The 19,318-nt window shown below is 44.5% G+C and overlaps 1 protein-coding gene across 1 annotated transcript in view; it reads left to right on the forward strand.

The window, feature by feature from the left end:
* Positions 1-19,318, forward strand: part of PEPD (peptidase D) — a 136,453-nt gene that overhangs the window by 34,104 nt on the left and 83,031 nt on the right. Inside the window, exons 4-7 of the mRNA XM_083751468.1 lie at positions 3,727-3,790; positions 7,842-7,889; positions 9,009-9,070; positions 13,644-13,688. Coding sequence (XP_083607594.1) covers positions 3,727-3,790; positions 7,842-7,889; positions 9,009-9,070; positions 13,644-13,688 — 219 coding nt within the window. The remainder of the gene's footprint in view (positions 1-3,726; positions 3,791-7,841; positions 7,890-9,008; positions 9,071-13,643; positions 13,689-19,318) is intronic.

Consider the following 19,318-nt stretch of genomic DNA (forward strand, 5'->3'; position numbering starts at 1 on the left):
TGCTGACTTCAAAAGCTATCTCTGCTCATTGCATTTAACATGTGCTAGGTGTATGACAACGTATATTTTTCCCCAGCCAAAGGGATTCAAGATTATAAGTGACGGCTGTAATTTGGCCTTATTACATATTCATTAAAAACATGCAGGTGGTCAGACTGCTTGAAAGGCTTCTGTTTTCAGCCTGTGTGACAGGGCGTTAATTTAGTCTCTCTCTTTTCTGAGCAGTGCATTAGTGGACTCTTTGGTTTGCTGTAATGAAAATCTTATCTGCACCTCTTTTTGCTACACTCCTATATTCAGATCAGTTTTTACATGGAGGGCCTTCATTGGGCTGTTGGTCACTCTTGCAAAACAAGCCTTCTCTAAAATGTTCAGTGTTCTGAGCAAAATGGCAGCAATCCTCCTTTTTCCTGTGCTCCTGTACAACACTTGTTGGATTTAAATTTACTTATTGATTTTTTGGGGAGGGGAAACAGCAGTAGTCAGCAACTAGATATAAATATGCTACAACTGCACAGGATTGCAGATTGTGAAAGTGGGTTAAAATCAGTTTCCTTGAGAAACTTCCTTTGACTTCCTTTTTTTAAAAAAAGCAAGTTTCTGGCCCTCTACCTCCGGAGATGCACTTGAAAAATATACATGGAAATGCATGCTGGAATTTCAGGAGCCAGAGAGGTGGTCTGAAGCAAGAATGCTCTGCTCTTCATGGCTTCTTGCCCAGCTGCAAGGCTAGCAAAACTAGAATAAATTATGCAAACCCTAAAAACTCTGCAGGATAAATTGTACAAAAATAGCGCGTGTGCAAACTGTCCTGTTTGCATAATGTGTCTGTGCAGACTTCACTTGTTGCAGGATATGGATTTCCTGGATGCTGGGCCTTAAACACAGAGATGTGCTTAGTCCCCCTTGTATTGTTCTGCTGCCTTTTCTCCTTTCCTTTTAGAATCATGGAGCTGGAAGGGACTATGGTAAGGTTACCAGACGTCCCTGTTTCCTGGGGACAGTCCCCAGATTTACAAATCAGTCCCCTGACAAAATCCATCGGTTTAGTAGGAAGTTGAAAAGTGTCCCTGGATTCATTGAAAAAAAATTGGTAACCTTAGACTATGGAGGTCATCTATGCCAATCCCATGTGCCCTGTGCAGACTCTGCAATGCAGGTGTAACTGTAGCATCCTCTGCTTAAATGCCACCAGTAAAGGAGAGCCCACCACCTCCCAGTGCAATCTACCTGCTCCACTGTCAAAACTGCTGTTATCCTTAGGAGGTTTCTACTGCTGTTTAAACTGCTACCCTGCAATTTCCACCCATGAGTTCTTTCATCACCATAATGACTGCTGCCACCCAGCAGGCTCCAGGGCTGGTGACAACCATTTAAAATTCAGAATTAAAAACAGTTAAAACAAATTGCAGTCGCCGGAAGAAGGTGGGTCCTGAAAAACACACAACTCGCGGGTCCAAGGCGAGAGTAAAGAAATGTGTCGCCAGCACTCAGCGCTGCAAATTGAAGGTGCAAAACACAGCCTTGTGGGGAGCTCCACAACTCAGGGGCTGCCACAGAGAATGCCCTGAGGGCAGTGGAGAAACCAACAGGGGCTCCTCTGCCCATCTTAGCACACAAGAGGGACTGTAGGGAAGTGGGCAGCCTCTTGGGTCTTCTCAGTCTCCCATATGGAGTAACAGGGAACCTCTTTGGCATATTTGGAGACTGCGATCATTTCTCCCATGAATTTAACCAGCTGGCCTTCTCAGTGATTCCCTGTTGCCCAAGTGAAGTGGCTAATCTCCTGGCTGATCTGCTCTGTGCATCCCAAAGAGCAAGTGTCTGTGCAATGCTGAAGGGTGGATTTGATTAAAGGCTATTGGTGCCATAAAGGAAAGTAGTGTGGATAATGACCTGCTTTCTCTTTTAATGTTTCTTGTAACGGTGCTTACGTTAAGCAGCTTTTATAGCTGCCTTTTTAAAACAGGTTGCTCCCCTATCATATTTGGTTGACAAGATGACATTTAAATGACTTTTAAAAAATAATAATTGGAATTTAAAAGAACCCATTTGCTCTTCAACTTTTTACGCTTGCCCTTTTTAAAAAAGAAAACAACATAACTCATAATGTCGGGATGGGGGTAGGCAGTTGGGTGTATTATTACAATTAGGTTGTGTGTGTCAGAATGAAGACACCTGGATTCAATTTTTCTCACTTCCTCGGCTTTGGGTAGCTTCAGATGTCTTTCCAGTCTGCAATGCTCGCCCTTCTGCCACACGCCACAAGGCAGAGGCTGACCTGGAGGGCTTTGGCAAAGGCATTTGTGTATGTTTGAAATTCAGGAATATGTCAGACCTTTGGCCCATCTACTGCATTACTGTCAACACTGACTGGCAGTAGCTCTCCCTGAGTCTCCCACCTTTCTTACTGTCTGTATACCGTGTGCTCTACCACTGAGCTACAACAACTCCATCTTGTGACTAAAATAAGACTTTGTGGCTTCAATACCAAGCCAGACTTTTTCTTCTTCCTTTACTGGTCTCTTGAAACTAAAAAGTTTGCTCAGAACAAACTTTTACTTGGCATTGGACCCTTGTTATATTGTCACATATTCTGAAACACGTCTCGCCACTATGCTGGACACCCTGGGGTGGCAAGGGCACCTTTCTTCATATGTGATAAGGATGCGAAAAACTTGCACTTTGTTGGCAGTTTATATTCATGGACCTGTTTCCAATAGCCAACTAGTTGCTGATCTTGGACCCAGTATTAGCTTTCCTAGCCACTGTAAGCGACTCACATCCCTTAAATCCCACCCTTGTTCACAAAGAGTTGCTTGCTCTACTGCTGGTTGCAGCCAGACTCGAAATTGTCAGACATTGGAAGGCTGCATGGGGTCTCTCTAGGGGTGAATGAGAGGGCATGGGGCATTGCCTTGCCTGAGCATCTAACCCATCACTGGAGGGTTCTAAAATGAGAGCATTTTGATGTTCTATGGCTTCTGTTAATATGCTTTATCAAGAACAATAGAATTCTGCATCAACCCCCAATGACACATAACTCTATGTGCCAAGGTTTGCTTTCTTCCAAATTGTAACTCCTGCTTCCAAAACTTTGTTTTGCAGAATCTTATTATATGTCTGCAAAAGTCTACTGAACCTTCTGTTCATTTTATCCCAGCTGTAATAATGTACTCCACACAGTTGTTCTTTGATTCCTTACTATTTATTTTGTTTATATAGTGTTTTCTCTGAAAACTAAATACACACTTTTTTTTTAAAGTTAGCTCTGCATTTTGGGACATTTTGGTTGGTCCTAATAAATACCATGCCTAACCATGGAATTTAGAAAAATGTGGTAACTTAAGACTTTGTTCAAATGTGGATGCCTAATGTTAATGATCCCTTTAAAAGTGTCCTGCGCGTCTTACCCCTATTTAGATACTGTTTCTTAAAAATAGGGTTTAGGGTCCTAGGAAGGCCTGTACCATATGATAATATACCAAATTGCTGTTCTTGACTAGTCAAAAAAAAAGTATATATTGTAACCCAAAACTGGTGGTGATGTGTGTTTGCTCTTTGGGTTTTCATATCTGTAGCATTCATTGTCCTTCATTTTCATCTTTTGTGCATTGAACATGTCTTGTAAAAAGAAAAGGGGGTATAGTAACATAAAGCTGATAATAATATATCAAGCTGTTCTCTTACTTGCAAAATAACCAGTTGTCTCTTTGCATTCTGAAGGATCCAGCCTCCTGAATTCTTCAGGCAGAAGTATGCTGTCAATGAAGTTCGGTATACAGATGAGGTGAGTGTTTTGCCTTTGCCAAGATCTTGTGAAGCTTTTTTGAGGGGCAAAAATATTGGGTAGATAAGTATTAGACTTTCCAGTTTGAATAGAAGCAGTTGGAAAGTGGTCTTTGTTGCAGTCACTGTCTGGGATGCCACTAACTACTTGAGGCAAGTGTGTTAGATTTTTTTTTAAAAAAAAAAATCTCACCCCCTTTCACCCACAAACCCGCTTTGCTATTTCCCTACTTGCCTTTGAAGGATTTCTCTTTTATGGAAATGGTTTGCTTTGCTGCGTGAGAGGTTTGCAGTTTGTGCAAAGAGATACCCAAAACTCTCTTGGTGCACAGGACTGGTTGGGAAGGGCCAGTGTACCTCTGTGGCAGATCATCTGTTTTTTATATACAGAGTGTCCCCAAGTTCAATCCTAAATGGCATCTCCAGGTTGGGCTGGAAGAGACCGCCTGAAACCCTGGAGAGATGCTGCCTATCAGGGTTTCTTAAACTTGGATCTCTAGCTGTTTTTGAACTACAGTTCCCATCATCCCTGACCAGTGGTCCTGCTAGGTAAAGGGAGCCCTGACTATTAGGTCCAGTCGTGATCGACTCTGGGGTTGCAGCGCTCCTCTTGCTTTACTGGCCGAGGGAGCCGGCGTACAGCTTCCAGGTCATGTGGCCAGCATGACTAAGCCTGGTGAACCAGAGCAGCGCACGGAAATGCCGTTTACCTTCCCGCCGGAGTGGTACCTATTTATCTACTTGCACTTTGACGTGTTTTCAAACTGCTAGGTTGGCAGGAGCAGGGACCGAGCAACAGGAGCTCACCCCGTCGTGGCGATTCGAACCGCCAACCTTCTGATCGGCAAGTCCTAGACTCTGTAGTTTAACCCACAGCGCCACCCGTGTCCCTTGTGGACCCTTGTGGGATGATAGGAGTTATAGTCCAAAAACAAACTTGGGAGACCCAAGTTTGGGGAACCCTGGTGTAGATAATGGTGTGTTGGGTGGACCAATAACCTGACTCGGTGTCCATGGGGCTCTGGTTTCTGAGAGTGTGTCTCCTCCTGGGTACCCTTATCACCACCACCTACTTTTTTGGGGTTGAGCACTAGTACCCATTGGATGTGGTGTTCACATGGGCTCAACAAACGCGTCTTGACACTAGTGTTTTATTGATACTTTTCATGCCGTTTCCCCCCTGAAGCTGCCTTAAACAGAGTCAGACTTCTTGGAGTATCCGAGCTCAGTGCTGTCTGCACCAACCTTTGCCAACCTCCAGACATATTTGCTACAACTCCCATTTGCTCTAAACGCCGGCCCAGAATATCTGGAGCAAGGCTGACAGAGCCTGTTATTTATTAAATTTGTATACCGCCCTTCATCTGTAGATCTCAGAGTGGTTCACTACAAAAGCTGTCGTACTGGCAATTGGCTCTCCCGGGTTTCTGGCAGGGGTCTTTTCCCCAGCCCTACGTTGATATTCCAAGGCTTGAACCTGTAACCTTCAGCCTGCAAAGCACTGAGCTCTGCCCTGAGCTATGGCCTGAAGCGATCACATGGGGCAGAGCCATAGCTCAGTGGTAGAACATCTGTCTTGCAAGATGTTCAGTCCCTGGCATCCCCAGGTAGGGTTGAGAGAGTCTGCTGCCTGAAACCCTGGAGAGCTGCTGCCAGTCAGTGTAGACAATACTGAGCTAAATGGACCAGTGGTCAGTATTAGGCAGCTTCCTATGTGTTCCTTTGAAGCTGCTTTTGATGGCAATAGTGCAAGCTTGTTGTGGCAGAGAGTCTGTGAACCAGTAAGCCTCAGTTCAAGTGTTACGTCTTGTTGTGAACTTGCCATGGGCAACCTCTTTGGCCTGAAAAAGGAAGATTGTAAAAAACCTGCATGCACGTGACATGCTTTGAGCACTTTCCTAAAGCCCTATAAAGATGCTTATTAATATCATATACTGTATCTGCCCTTTTCCATCTAGCCAGGCAATTGCTGTATTCTCCTTATGCCCCAAGGGACGCAGGTGGCGCTGTGGGTTAAAGCCTCAGCGCCTAGGACTTGCCGATCGAAAGGTCGGCGGTTCGAATCCCTGCGGCGGGGTGCGCTCCCGCTGCTCGGTCCCAGCGCCTGCCAACCTAGCAGTTTGAAAGCACCTCCGGGTGTAAGTAGATAAATAGGGACCGCTCACCAGCGGGAAGGTAAACGGCGTTTCCGTGTGCGGCTCTGGCTCGCCAGAGCAGCGATGTCACGCTGGCCACGTGACCCGGAAGTGTCTCCGGACAGCGCTGGCCCCTGGCCTCTTGAGTGAGATGGGCGCACAACCCCAGAGTCTGTCAAGACTGGCCCGTACGGGCAGGGGTACCTTTACCTTTACCTTTACCTTATGCCCCCTTCATATGTTCTGGGTTCTTCCTACCTACGTTTTGTCTGTGATCGTTGTGGGGGACAGAATGAGATTTAGGGCCCTAACCCTGGTGTGTCCCATTCTATTAAAAAAACCATATTTGGGGGGCTGGCATTTGAAACACAGTTTGATTCTTGAGATGAGTATCCCTCTGAAATAGCATTGAGCTAATCTATTCATTCCCTCTGCTGCAGCTACTGAGGAGGTTTGCTACTTGACATATCTGGATTGGAATCGTGGTTTCTTGTTATCAGGCTTCATGTGTCGAATACAGAAGTGCTAGTTAAGGGCTTCTTATCTGCAAGAGTGGATGACAAGTGATTCCCGGCCAGAAATTTGTGCGTTGTTGCTTAGTATCAGCTATATTGACAATTTGTCAGAGTGTCATCAGCAAACGCTGTGCTTACCCTGATTCCGTGCTTAAACTGTTGTGTGGGACCAGGCTGGGGGCGGGTGGAATTAAAGAGATGCGGCTTTCCTTTATGCTTTGGAAATCCAGTGGCTGTTGCCAGAGCTGCAGAAATACTTTCTGGATGATCTGCTGCCGTGAAGTCCTTTAAACATGTTTCCACTCCACAGATTCTGGAATAGCTTTCCATCTCTGATACAGCCTCTACATAGGAATCTAGGAAGCTGCTTTATAGTGAGTCTGACCATTGGTCAATCTAGGTCAGTATTGGCTACACTGACTGGCAGCTGCTCTCCAAGATTTCAGGCAGGGAGTCTGTCCCAACACTACCTGGAGATGATGCCGGGATTTGAACCCGGGGCCTTCTGCTAGCAAGGCAGACACTCTTTTGCAGAGCTATGGCCCTGCCTCTAGTCTTCAGACTTGCCTTGCTGAGATCCTCCAGATTTATTGACTTTTAAAAATGGGCTCTGAAGACCTGCCAGTCTAGTTAGAAAGGCTTTTTATGCTTAATGTGCTTAATGGATTCCCCATCCCCTTTTTTTGTTGAATTAGGAGTTTGTGTTACACTGCGTTAATGGTTAGTGAAAGTTGAATGGTTTGTATTTGCTTTGCTGAGATGCTGCTGCGTCTTGTGTACGTATAATTATGTGGAGGGAAATGTCATTTGTCATTTTTAATAAGAACTTTGCTGTGAGTGGCTTTGAGCTCAGCTTTGTTGGGAAAGTAGCACACAAATAATTTCATTGGGCCTTTTCTTAACTGCAGCCGTTGGTTGGACATGTGTATGTGTATCTATCTGCTGTTCCTGGTGTGCTGTTTCTTTTGCTGACTGTTTGTTTTTACAATTGTATATAAGTGCGTTTTTGTTCTTTTTATCCTATACACCACCTTGCGTATGCCTGTGGTATAAAAAAGGGCAGGATATAAACCACAAAAGAAATATGCAGTTCCTTCCTATCCATTGACCTATCTGTTGAGATGCTAAGAAATGTTTATGAACATTCCATGTTCTTAGAAAGTTAAAATGGACATCTCAGGGATTTGATGGGATCAGTTGCTGAAAGAGTATAATCATGACAGCAGGTGACTAGATAGAATGTGGGAATGGTCTGCAGAAGTAGTGTGAGTGTGAATAGGGCACAGTAGGTGGTTGGGCATGGACAGTAGAGCTCTTGCAAGTTGGCACCATTGTGAAGCTTCCTTAGTGGCCAGTGCTGGTGGGTCATCAACTGACCACAATGATTCTTCTTACTTTGCAGATTTCCAGTGTTCTGGCTTCAAAGAACCCTTCAGTTCTTCTTACTCTGGTAAGTGACATCTTGTGTTCTTAGAAAGTATTGACTTTGGAGAAACTTACTTGCAGACTACAGCAGCCTTTCTCAACTTGGGGTCCTCACCTACTGTTGGGCTCCCAAACTCCCATCAGACTCTGCAAGAATTGTTGTCCACTAACATCTGGGGATCTTACTAAATGCGATAATCTAGTCTTCTGTAATAGAAGGAGTGTTGTTGCTGTTTTCAAATAAAAGTGTGTTAATTTTATTATTATTGAGGCACTCTTAAAAGACACAGTCCATAAAGAAAATGGGGGAGGGAAGAGGAGAACAGCCAAGGTCGGGTACCAGCCAACCTCACCTGTAGCCAGATGGAAATGGCTCCTAATGGCCATTTCTGGCCTGTGTGTTAACAGGTTTGGGAACATTCTTCAGTGGTAGTTATTGCTCACTGTCAGGCTTGATTTTAGAAGACGCTCAAGTTGTTGGGTAAGACTGGAGGAAGGGGAGTTTCCCAAGTTAACCTGGTTTGACTGGGAGCCAGGTTCAAATTCCATGGAACGTAATGAGGGCAGTCTCACAACCTTCAAAGGGTGGTGATGGTGGCTGAGAATTGTATGCAATCCAGGAATGGAAAGCCCTTTGTACACTGTGCTTTTTGAACATATGAAAACCACTGTCTCCTGGGTGTTCTGGAAGAGTGACCAAGATACAAGGTTGCTTAATTTACATGGCCTATTCCCACATCTTTGGTTTCCAACCACTCTTACGTCTGGGAAATCAATATGGCCTGTACTTGGTTCCTAGTCACTAATCAAGACATAGGCTTAGGTACGCTTCAGCACATGCCCTGTGTGACCAGAATAACTTACCATAGCCTACCTACAACCCTTCAGGTGGTTTGAGCTACAGGCAACTTCCCACTTGCACGTGATCAGCACATGCGCTCACTCTGACATGCATGCCATTTTCGGTGCCAAAAGGGGATGGGCCGGGGGGTGGGGGTGGGAGTTGTAGTCAGAACATCTGAAGGGTCTCTTGTTTGGGAAGGCTGCCTTGCAGCATAGGATGCCTCTTTTGTAATTTTAAGACTGAAGCAGCTGTTCTTTTGTTGATAGTCATAGTTCAAATACTTTTGCCTTTCTTCTCCAGAGAGGAGTTAATACTGACAGCGGAAGTGTTACCAGGGAAGCTTCGTTTGAAGGAATCAGCCAGTAAGTTACCTTGTGGGTTTGTGTGTGAAACAAATTGTTAACCAGTGAATGATTTGAACACCATATAACCAGTGGGGGAAATGATCAGGTGTCCATTAGAAGATGGCCTGGTGTATAGACTGTAAGTCGGTCATGGCGGCTTGATTATATGAACAATGATGTATTTTATTCTGGCTTTATATACTGTGGGTGGTATTCAACCAACATTTACTCAGAGTAGAGTAGCCCACTGAAATGAACAAGTCTAAAGAGTCTACTCCATGTAAAAGTAGTTGAATATTGTGTTTTATATACATAATTTTTTTTATTTGTGTTTTATATTCATTATACTTGCATTTGAAAAGTGATTTGTTGTATATCGTTTAAGTTGTTGCATAGGTACCTGACCACAAGAAATACATGTTTGACCTGACAATATATCCCAGGATAGTAGTTAGCCAGTTATGTGAAGCACTGCAATAGACTAATTAGGCTTCGGCCTATGGCTGAATCTGCTCTCCCACTCCTGGTTTTTTTTATGACCCCCACCCAGGCTCCTCCTAGGCAGTAATGTGGACTTTGGTCTCAACAAGTTTAGGCCCCCTGCACGGCAACATTATCAAGTATTATGCTCACATCATGCATAAGAACATAAGAAGAGCCTTATGCATCAGGCCAATAGCCTATCTAGTCCATCATCCTGTTCTCATAGTGGCCAACCAGATGCCTGTGGTCCCAAACAAGACCTGAGCATGAGATTGCTCTCCCCTCCTGTGGTTCCCAGCAACTGGTGTTCAGAAGCATTTACGGCCTCGGACTGTGGAAGCAGCGCATACAAAACAACACCATCATGGACGGCAGGGCAAAAACTTGTTAATTTTAAAACTAAAGCTGGGACAAACATCTGAACTTTTCAAAAGCTTGTTCTCAAAAAGCTTATAAGTGTGTAACTTTTGCAATTCTGGGCATGAAGTGTGCCTATGGGAGGAACTTCCTGGAGTTTTGGCAGCTTTGATGCACTATTTTGACACACCCAGAATTCCATATTCTGTAGGTCTTTCTGGAGATGATGGTGGTAGCTTCCATTTCCATGTGCTCCCTGCCATTCTTCCCTCCTGCCCAAGCGCCTCTTGGAAGAGTGTGACTTCGCCCTTTGATCTGTAGCTTATTGGAAAGAGACTTCCAGCTGTCCACTGCCTTCCTCTCCATGGGTTTGCAGGGCAGAAAAAAATGATCTTCTCACTGCTGTTTGACAGCTGTAGATCACTTATGTCAGGAGCGGGATACCCACTGGTGTAGTACTGAGCGCCCTGCTGCTTTTTGCATGACAGAATTGATGCCCTTAATCGCTTGTTAGAGTGCTTCTCTCCTCTCCTCTCGCCGCCCCACTTTATCTCTCCCAGTCTTGGCATTGGCAGCTCAACAGACTGTCAGCTTTGTCATTTAAGGCATATAATTCCTTTGACTGCCTTGGAGAGAGTTGACACTGAGTACTTTACAACTAATGAAGCTACAAGGGAGGAAGCTTAGAATCAGCTCTCAACTTTTGCTGCTGAGAGAAAACTTGTTGCTTTGTCCGCTGTGCAAAAGCGCTGTGCTCCTGAACTGTCACTTTTTTATGTAAATAAAGAAAGGAAAGGAAATAGATGCACTGATCTGCATTTTTTTAAAAGAAGCAAAGAGTTTTTTCTATCCCCCTTATTCCTCTTTTATTTAAAGCACTTCCCAAGGCTTTTTGTGAAATGTGAAGGGCAATGAATAATAGAAACATAGAATTGTAGAGTCAGAAGGCACCCAAGGGGGCATCTAGTCTGACCCCCTGCAATGCAGGAATCACAGATAAGGATGCCATCCTTGTTTGCTGAAGGCAGCCAAAATACAAATTGGTGTAACTATTCTCATGTGGTGTTAGGGTGAATAACATCACTTTCCATTCTTCTACTCCTAAATTCATCCTCTTGTTAAAAATACTATTCAGCGTTTTGTTCGGTGGGCTTCAATTCAACCTTCTGCAACCTGTGGAAATTTTGTACTGCAACTCCTATCAGCCCAAGGCACCACAGCCAGGTGAAGCTGGGGATGATGGGAGTTGTAGTCCAAAACATCTGGAGGGCAGAAAGTTAGCGAAGGCAGCTTTTGTGTTTTTCCTTCTTGGGCTCCCTCTCAGGTGAGGGATTTGTCTTGGATTATTTATTTGACTTTTTGCAAGGAGCCTAGGCTTTGGGCAATTTGGTTCTTGTGGCTGCAGTGCCCAGTCCCACTAAAAAGAAGAGGAAGTGTTCTTCTCTGTTCCTTGTTCCTTCTTAACTGGGTTGAGGGAAGAAGTAGACAGTGCCCCTTCCTAGTGCTGCAAAAGACCTATTTTGGCTTTTGCAAAAGTTTTATTTCAACATTGGTCTCAGCAGCTCCTTTTTGACTACAGCTGACATGGCCGTCCCCGTTTTATTTTTTATCCTACCCTGCAAAGCCTTGCCCTCTTCCACCCTTGCCATGTCTCAGAACTTCTCTCAAGAGCTGAACTTCATTCTCTGCTTTCCAGGCTCTCGCTCTCTGTCTTCTGTCGAAATCTGTCTCTTCTTGTGCTGCTTGCTATCCTGCGGTTCCCTTTTTCAGCCTCTGGTTGAACAGCTTCTGGATTGCTGGTGGTCTTTGACCTTTCATTCTTTTCTGCGTGAGGGTACGTTGCCGTGTGTGCATGCACACAGCGAGGCTCAGGCCAGGCACACAAAGGCAGAGGGAAGGAAGAGAGACACAGGCCCCTGCATGCATGCACATTCTCTCTCTCACTCACATCCACACGTGCTTCCTCACTCGCACGCAACGCTTCTGAATGCCAGTTCCTGGAAACGGCAGGAGGAGGAGAGTGCACATACAGCTGCTGGGTGACCTTGGGCCAGTCACACTTCTCTGAAGTCTCTCAGCCTCACTCACCTCACAGAGTGTTTGTTGTGGGGGAGGAAGGGAAAGGAGAATGTTAGCCGCTTGGAGACTCCTTCGCGTAGTGATAAAGCAGGAGATCAAATCCAAACTCTTCTTCTTCTCTTGTGCTTGAATCCTGCTTGCAGATTTCTTGTTGGCCGCTGTGAGAATAGGATTTTGGACTAGGCGGCCCACTGACCTGATCCAGCAGGGTCTTCATATGTTCTTATGGGGGAGAAGGTGGCTATCTGAATCTGGCTAGTGTGTCAGAAGTAAGGAGGTTTCTTCTGTCTTGTGGATTTCGTAAATTCAGAACAGTGATCCCTGGTCACAGGAGAAGAGCCAGAGATAGCAGGTCTTTCCCCCTTTGGTGTACTGTGAGAATTTTTATCCATCCTGCGCTGTCACTTGAACAATGCCAAGCTGTTCCCTTGAACAGGAGAGCCAGATAGCTGTGAGGTCACCACTGTTTTCCTTTTTCCCAGCTTTCAGTTGGGATGCTCTCACAATGATCTCTTAAATGTTCAATTCTCTGGTATTGATCTTGATGCCAGAAGTACACCCTGCTATTCTGTGTGCAGCTCACCTGCCTATATCTCCTGGTTTCCTTCGTCTCTCATTAAGATCATGGTGGGACGCTCCGACTCAAAATGGAATCCAGGCTTTTGTTCACTGAACTTCATAGACTAAATGTACCATTTTGTTCATCAGTGGGTTTTGTACTAGGTTGCCTTTATGCTTAACTAGCTTTTGCATCCTCTTTCCCCCCCACTTTTCTTTTGTGCTGAAGCATAGCAGGAATAATAGTCCCTAAACCTACCTACTGGAAAGGAAAGTGTTTCATTCGTGTTCAAAGCAGGCAAATCTCATTAGCTGAGCTGCTTTTTTCCTCCTGGTGCCTGACTGAGTTCTGTAGAGGGCCTGAATTGTGTGGCTTGCTGGCTTCATTTTCTCATGTGGTGAGGTGTTGAGATGGAACACAGGCTAAAACAGGACACCTTGCAGCAGAGGTGTTGAGCAGCGAGGCTGGAAAAATCCCACTTGCATCCAGAAATTGGATGCTGGCTCCTAAGAATGTAAAATATCTGTTCAGAACTTTGCAGAGCTTGAATTCAAGCATGCAATGGTATCTTAGTAACTGTAATACTGTGTGTTTCTCCAGTCCATGTTGGTGGAGGGGAGAGCCTTGAATTTTGAATGCCACCACAGAAAGTCCTGGGTTGCTACATCTCCTGGCAAAGTGGCCACTATCTCTCATGTGGGTGCTTATTCATCACCTTTATTTCTCTTTCTCTCTCCCTCTTGCTCTGCTGTATGAAAATATATGAATACCTCTTCATTTTACCTGAAATCACGGCCGCCTGCTTTCGCTCTAACATCCTTTCCCCCTTTATCTCAGAGGCCGCCAATGGGGTGCCTTGGGCACCAATATGCCCTCCAGTAGCTCCTATGGAGCCCATGAAAAGTCTCAATAAATATTACCTCAGAAATCCACAGTGAACTAAAGACTGTTTGCTCCTTCTGCTCTGTTCCTGTTTGCACTGACTTGGGCTCTCCTTCATATAACAGCCCCCTTTAAGCATGCTCACATTTCATTGGATGCCAGAGTTGGACACCCACCCAGTGTCTAGAGTTTCAAGCTAATTTTTGTTATCTCTCTCTCTCTCGTTTTTAGATTTGTGGTTAACAACACAGTTCTTCATCCGGAAATTGCTGAATGGTATGTTGTCTTTTCACATTTGTTCTCCAAAGCTTGTCCCAACATTCTTTGTGAGACCGTGGCTGCATTTTATCCCATTCCCCTGACATTTCCCTAACTGTTAATTTTTTCATTACATTTGAGCTTCTACACGACGTAAAAGTCACATCTGGACATCTGGTGGAATGGAGTGGAAGTTCTGCACTCGTTTCCAGGTTATTTGATTTCATGAAAAAAACCAGTTTGCCAACCACATCAGCCCAGAAGATTGTGGGAGTAAAGTCACAAAAATTGGGGCAGTTACTGTATTTTTCGCTCCATAACACGCATGTAGTTTTTAGAGGAGGAAAATCCGTAGGCATGCCACCCGTAGGCATTCCCTCCATAACACGCACAAACATTTCCCCTTACTTTTTAGGAGGAAAAAAGTGAGTGTTATGGTGCAAAAAATACGGTATACTAGCACACACTTCTTCCCTTATGTTTTCATGGGCGCATTTGTGGAAAGGTTGGGGTGGAGGAGCAATGTTGTCTATGTTGGTCGTTGTCATGCCACACCACACCCACTGGTGTGAATGAAATTTAGTGTGTCATGTCAGCATATCAGTGAAAAAGCCACAGTTCCATAACACGACAAGGGCTGTTGTGTGAAAGGGGTGCTAGAAAAAGGAGCAGAAGCACTAGCATGGTAACCAGGAAAACTAACGCAGTAAATCCCATGTCTGGGATATGGCTTAGCGTGTTGTCCAAATCTGGGCTTGGGGTTTGCCTCAAGCTGTGAGCTGCAAACAAGGTTTGTCCTTCAGTTTACAGCTCGGGGTTTGTCTGGATTAAGACAAACCACAAGCCTGGGTTCAGATGAGACCAAGAACACCCTCTTCCTGGGTTGCTGTGTGCCAAATTCCTGATGCCTGGGCCACTGTCAAGACACAGCCTATGGTGAAGTCCCTTCTACAGCCCCCAACTGGACTGCAGCCATGATGTAATACCACAAGGAAGAAAAGGATCTGAATGCCACTGAAAAAATTCTTGCAAAATTCTTTAGTGTTAGCGGTTGTGTAGGTTCAAATACAAATACATTAATTATGATACTATTGCAGAGACTACCCAAAGAAGAATTAATTGAATGTCTGGCAGAATGGGTAATGTTATATAAATGTCAGGCGATTATTGCCTCCTTTTGGGATTCATTTTAAAAGCATTAATTCTAATGCATTCCGTTGGCAAATTTATGGATGTTCTCTTTAATTACACTTGAATGTCAATGGTGCCTGACATTAGCAGGAGCGAAACCGAAAAGAACCCAAGTCCTAAAGTGTGTTGCGCCACAGCGATGTTTCTTAATTTTAAAACTCATTTTCAATAAGGTGGATGTTACGACTCTTCCGTGCTGTGGGGGGTTATAAAAGCCCTCTTGTTAGAAATGGAGATGCCACGAGCCAATTTAGTGAGGCTTGGAGGAGGAATGAGATTGGCCTTTGTCAACCTGGGATCCTCCAGGTGTGTTTGAAAGCAGCTCCCATCATCTCCAGCCAGGACATCCCCCTCTTCTCAGGTGTAACATATATCTCCATAAGCTTAATAGAATCTGTGAGGGCTTAGATTGAGGGTGGGGAGTGTGTATGTCTATTCCACCCCTCAGCCATCTCATATTGCCCTGGCAAGTCTGAAGGGTGTTTGAATTACTGCAGTGCTCTCTGTGTGGGGCTCCCCTTGCGTTTGGTTCAGAGGCTGCAGCTGGTGGAGAACCTGGCGGCTAAGTTTCTTCTGGGGGAAAGCAACCCCCAGTATATAAAACCTTGCTTGTGGGATTTGCGCTGCCTGTCAGTTTGCTACTAGCCCAAGGTTCCCAGTGATGAGGAGTCTTGAAACCACATTCAGCTGAACACGCTTACAGGCCTTCCTGCTCAAAATGGGATGGTTGGGAATAGAGCAAGCCGCTTCTTGGAGGTGCAGGGGGTGGAGGGAGGGAGGGGGTCCTGCAGATGCCTTCTCCCCAGTTATGCCTTTACACATTCATTTCAACCCATCTGTATGGTGGTATTATACTTTTTTTATATCTTGCCTTTTGCTCTGTCCAGGACTCAAGGCAGCTTGCACAGATAAATCAGAACAAGCTAAAAACATTGAAAAGACAACCATTAAAATGTACTAAAGCACTAATAGAATTAACATAATCTAAGAAGATCCATTAAAAACACAGACTATAACAATAAAAGCACCACAGAACCAGCTGTTCCCTCGGAAACAGGAGTAGTAGTATTTATTTCATTAAAAGTGTTTATAATTCTGTCGAAGGTTCCTAGGTGAAACCATGCACATTCCAAACCAAGAATTAAACAATCGTATTGAAACGGCGTAAAGCGAAATGCAACATTCAGTTACAAGTCAAAGCAGCAGCGGCAAAGGAAATTCAGGTGTCCAGTATGCCTTGCTGTTACTTGTAACCCTTCAAAATGATTTGTTTTGAGTCAACTGACCAGTAACACAGAGGAGAAAATAACAGCCTTGGTAAAACTGATTATGACTGTTGGCTTGGAAACGGTCTCATGACAGGATTGACTATACTTCCTCTAACCCTCTGGTAATAACTACATTGATGAACGCTTCCACCTCAATATATATGATTGCAGGGGCAACATCTGCCTGCAAAGGAAACTCTAGCAAATCTGCCACCGAAAGCTTTGTAGTTAAAATGTGCCAATAAAATCTCTCTTCTGTCTTTAGGTTTTTATAAAATATTTAAGTGAGGCATGAGATGATTAAAGGCAGGCCAAGCCAGAACCTGTAACCAAGGGATATTCAGTGGCGAACATGATTTATTTATGGCCCACCAGGCACAAATAAAATAAAAAATGTTACAGGATATAAAATGTGTAAGATCATAATAGGAAAAAAAATAAAAGAAGCAATCAGATTTCTTAAGTGGGATTGCTATATTTAGGAATTTTATTGCAAGCTTTGCAATTTGAAAAATTGGAGCCCTCCGTTAAAATGACCAGTGGAGATTTTGAAGAGTAGCCAGCCAAATAATGTGCAATGGGACGCAGAGAGAGTTTCTTTAGCTCCCCTGGTATAAACCGCACTTAAAAAGAGCGTGTAAAGCTAGCACCTGTTATTTGCAGGGACGTATTATATCTGCCCCCTAAAAGATCTGAGAATAAGGTGTGCCAGGGAGAAAGTTTTTAGAAAGAGGCAGCCAGTTCCAAATAAGGCATCCCATCCTTAAGGTTGGGACATGCGAAACCTAGCAATCAGGGAGACTACAGGACACATAGCCCAGAAACTGGATCATGTAAGTTCTGCAAGTCTGCATCTCTTCATTCCCCTGTTTCACTAGAAATGCAAGGGTAGTAAATGGAAATGCATGCAGTTGTTGTGGGCATTTTTGCATCCTTCCATTCCCTCCCCCCCCCAAAAAAAGCAGGGATTGATAAGAAAGAGGGATGGAGAAATGTGCAGTGTTATTTATATATGTATGTCTATATGTATGTGTTAGATTTATATCTTGCCCTTCCTCCCACAAAAGCCCAGGGCAGCAAACACATAAAAGATAAAGCATCTAAAAGCTGTTCTAATACAGATGGAGGCTGGGAAAGATATTTACTTAAAAGGCTTGTTGGAAACCTTTTAACGTTGCATCGAGTGTTTCCATTTTTGCACATTTTAGAGGAGAAGAGGGAGGATGTTACGAGTTCTTGTTTTTGTTTTTTTGGCCAGCTCTCCCCCATGTATTCTTTGTGCAGGTACCAAGGATAGTTTACTTCTTGATTTTGCAAGACAGCTACCCTGGCTCAGGTGGGGTTGAGACTCTACACCCGGCCTGGTCTTTTGCGTGATGCTTTATTTAGACCAGATCAGCTGGCTGCTAAGTCAAGTTTGGGCTGATCTTTTCCTCTCACAGAATGTACTTATGGGCCTGTTTGGTTCTGATTTTCTTGTGGCACTCTCCTGCTGATTTCGGTATGGTTGGGGCTTTGTTTGTAGTTCTTGTATTGTCTAAATCAGGGAGTTTTTATGCTAGTTCTTTTGCATTGTTAGTGGATAACCTGTTTCAAAATGGTCTAGTAAACTAAAGCAATCAGAGCTAAGCTGGGATGTAATGGACATCTTTGGATGCATGAATGCTCTGCTAGCACCATGGTCACAGTTTTGAAGTGTGTGTGTGTGTGTGTGTGTGTGTGTAAGAGAGAGAAAGAGATGGGGGGGGGGGGCAGACAGTGCCAGAAAGTTTGACAAAGTACTGTAATGATAGGTGGTGCCCACATTGGCTACCCTGTAGAAGAGCATCCTTTCCTTACGGACGATTCTCCAGATGTTGTTGGGCTCCACCTCCCAGTCAACATGGCCAATCGTTTGTGCTGATGGGAGTCCAACAGCACGTGGAGGGCACACATTTTGGAAGGCTGCAGTTCAGACTCTGTTAAAACATTCACAACTCAGATTAGGGTACCGTAAGTACGCTGGTATGTTCAAAATGGCAGAATCCATTTCCATATGAGGAAAGGTTTGCAGCATTTTGGGACTTTATAAAATTATGCATGGCATGGAGGAAGTGGATAGAGAAAAGACTTCCCGTCTTTTTCATGATGCTAGAACTCTTAATATATTTCTCTTAATATACAGAAGTTTTCCTTAAAGAATTTCTGCATTCTATTTTGACTAATATATGCATTTGAAACTGTGAAACTTGCTCCTACAGGAGGCAGCGATGGCCACCAACTTGGATGGCTTTAATATAGACCATTGGGCAATTTTCTGGGGGATAAGGCTTTTTTCTACCTCCACAGTTGGGGGCAGAAATGCTTCTGAATACCAGTTGCAGGAAAACACAGGAAGGGAGAATTGCTGTTGTGCTCAGGTCCTGCTTGCAAGTTTCCCGCAGGTCTCTGCTTGTCCACTGTGAGAACAGGATGCTGAACTAGATGGGCCATTGGCCTGATTCCTCAGGCTCTTACGTTCTTTATCTTGGATGCTATTTAAGGCAAGGTGACTTTAAAAGTAGCTGCTCCAAACTTTGGTGAAAGAACTGCTCGTGCCTTCTAGAGGAGGAATGAAATGTTCTTGTTAGCCCCAAAGCACCTCTCCTGTGTGGAGACAGTCTTTGTGCGTCTGCAGGATTTATGGCTTTGAACTTGCCTCCCTCTGGTCAAGAGACATGCTCTGAACAGTGACCCATATGCCAGCACAGGAAGCAAGTCCCTGGGATCAACTTCTAATGTCCTGGTTACTGAAAATGGGAGATGCAATTTCAAGTCCCATCATGGGAGGTGATCAGATTAAGGCTCTGCTTGCCTGCTCCTTAAAAAAGGAAGGGCAAGTTTTGGTGAGCACAACACTTGTCCTGCATGCAGAATGCCGCAGGTTCAGTCCCAGGTTCGTCTCCAATAAGAACTGGTAAAGACTCCAGGCGGAAAAGCTGGGAAATCCTCTGCCAGCCATGGTTTCACTGTGCATGTCAATTGATACAAACCATGGTTTTGTGATCAAACAGGTTTGGAAACCTGGATCTTGAGCAGCCTTCCCCCACCCTGGCACCCTCCAGATGCTTTGGACTGAAACCCCCATCAGCCCCACTCAGCATTGACTGTTCAGAACAACGGGAGGGCTTCCAATTCATAAAGGCTGACCTAGCCAAGCACTCTAGAGGC

This window comes from Podarcis gaigeae (genome assembly GCF_964106915.1).
Source record: "Podarcis gaigeae genome assembly, chromosome: 8".
Taxonomy (NCBI): Eukaryota; Metazoa; Chordata; class Lepidosauria; order Squamata; family Lacertidae; genus Podarcis; species Podarcis gaigeae.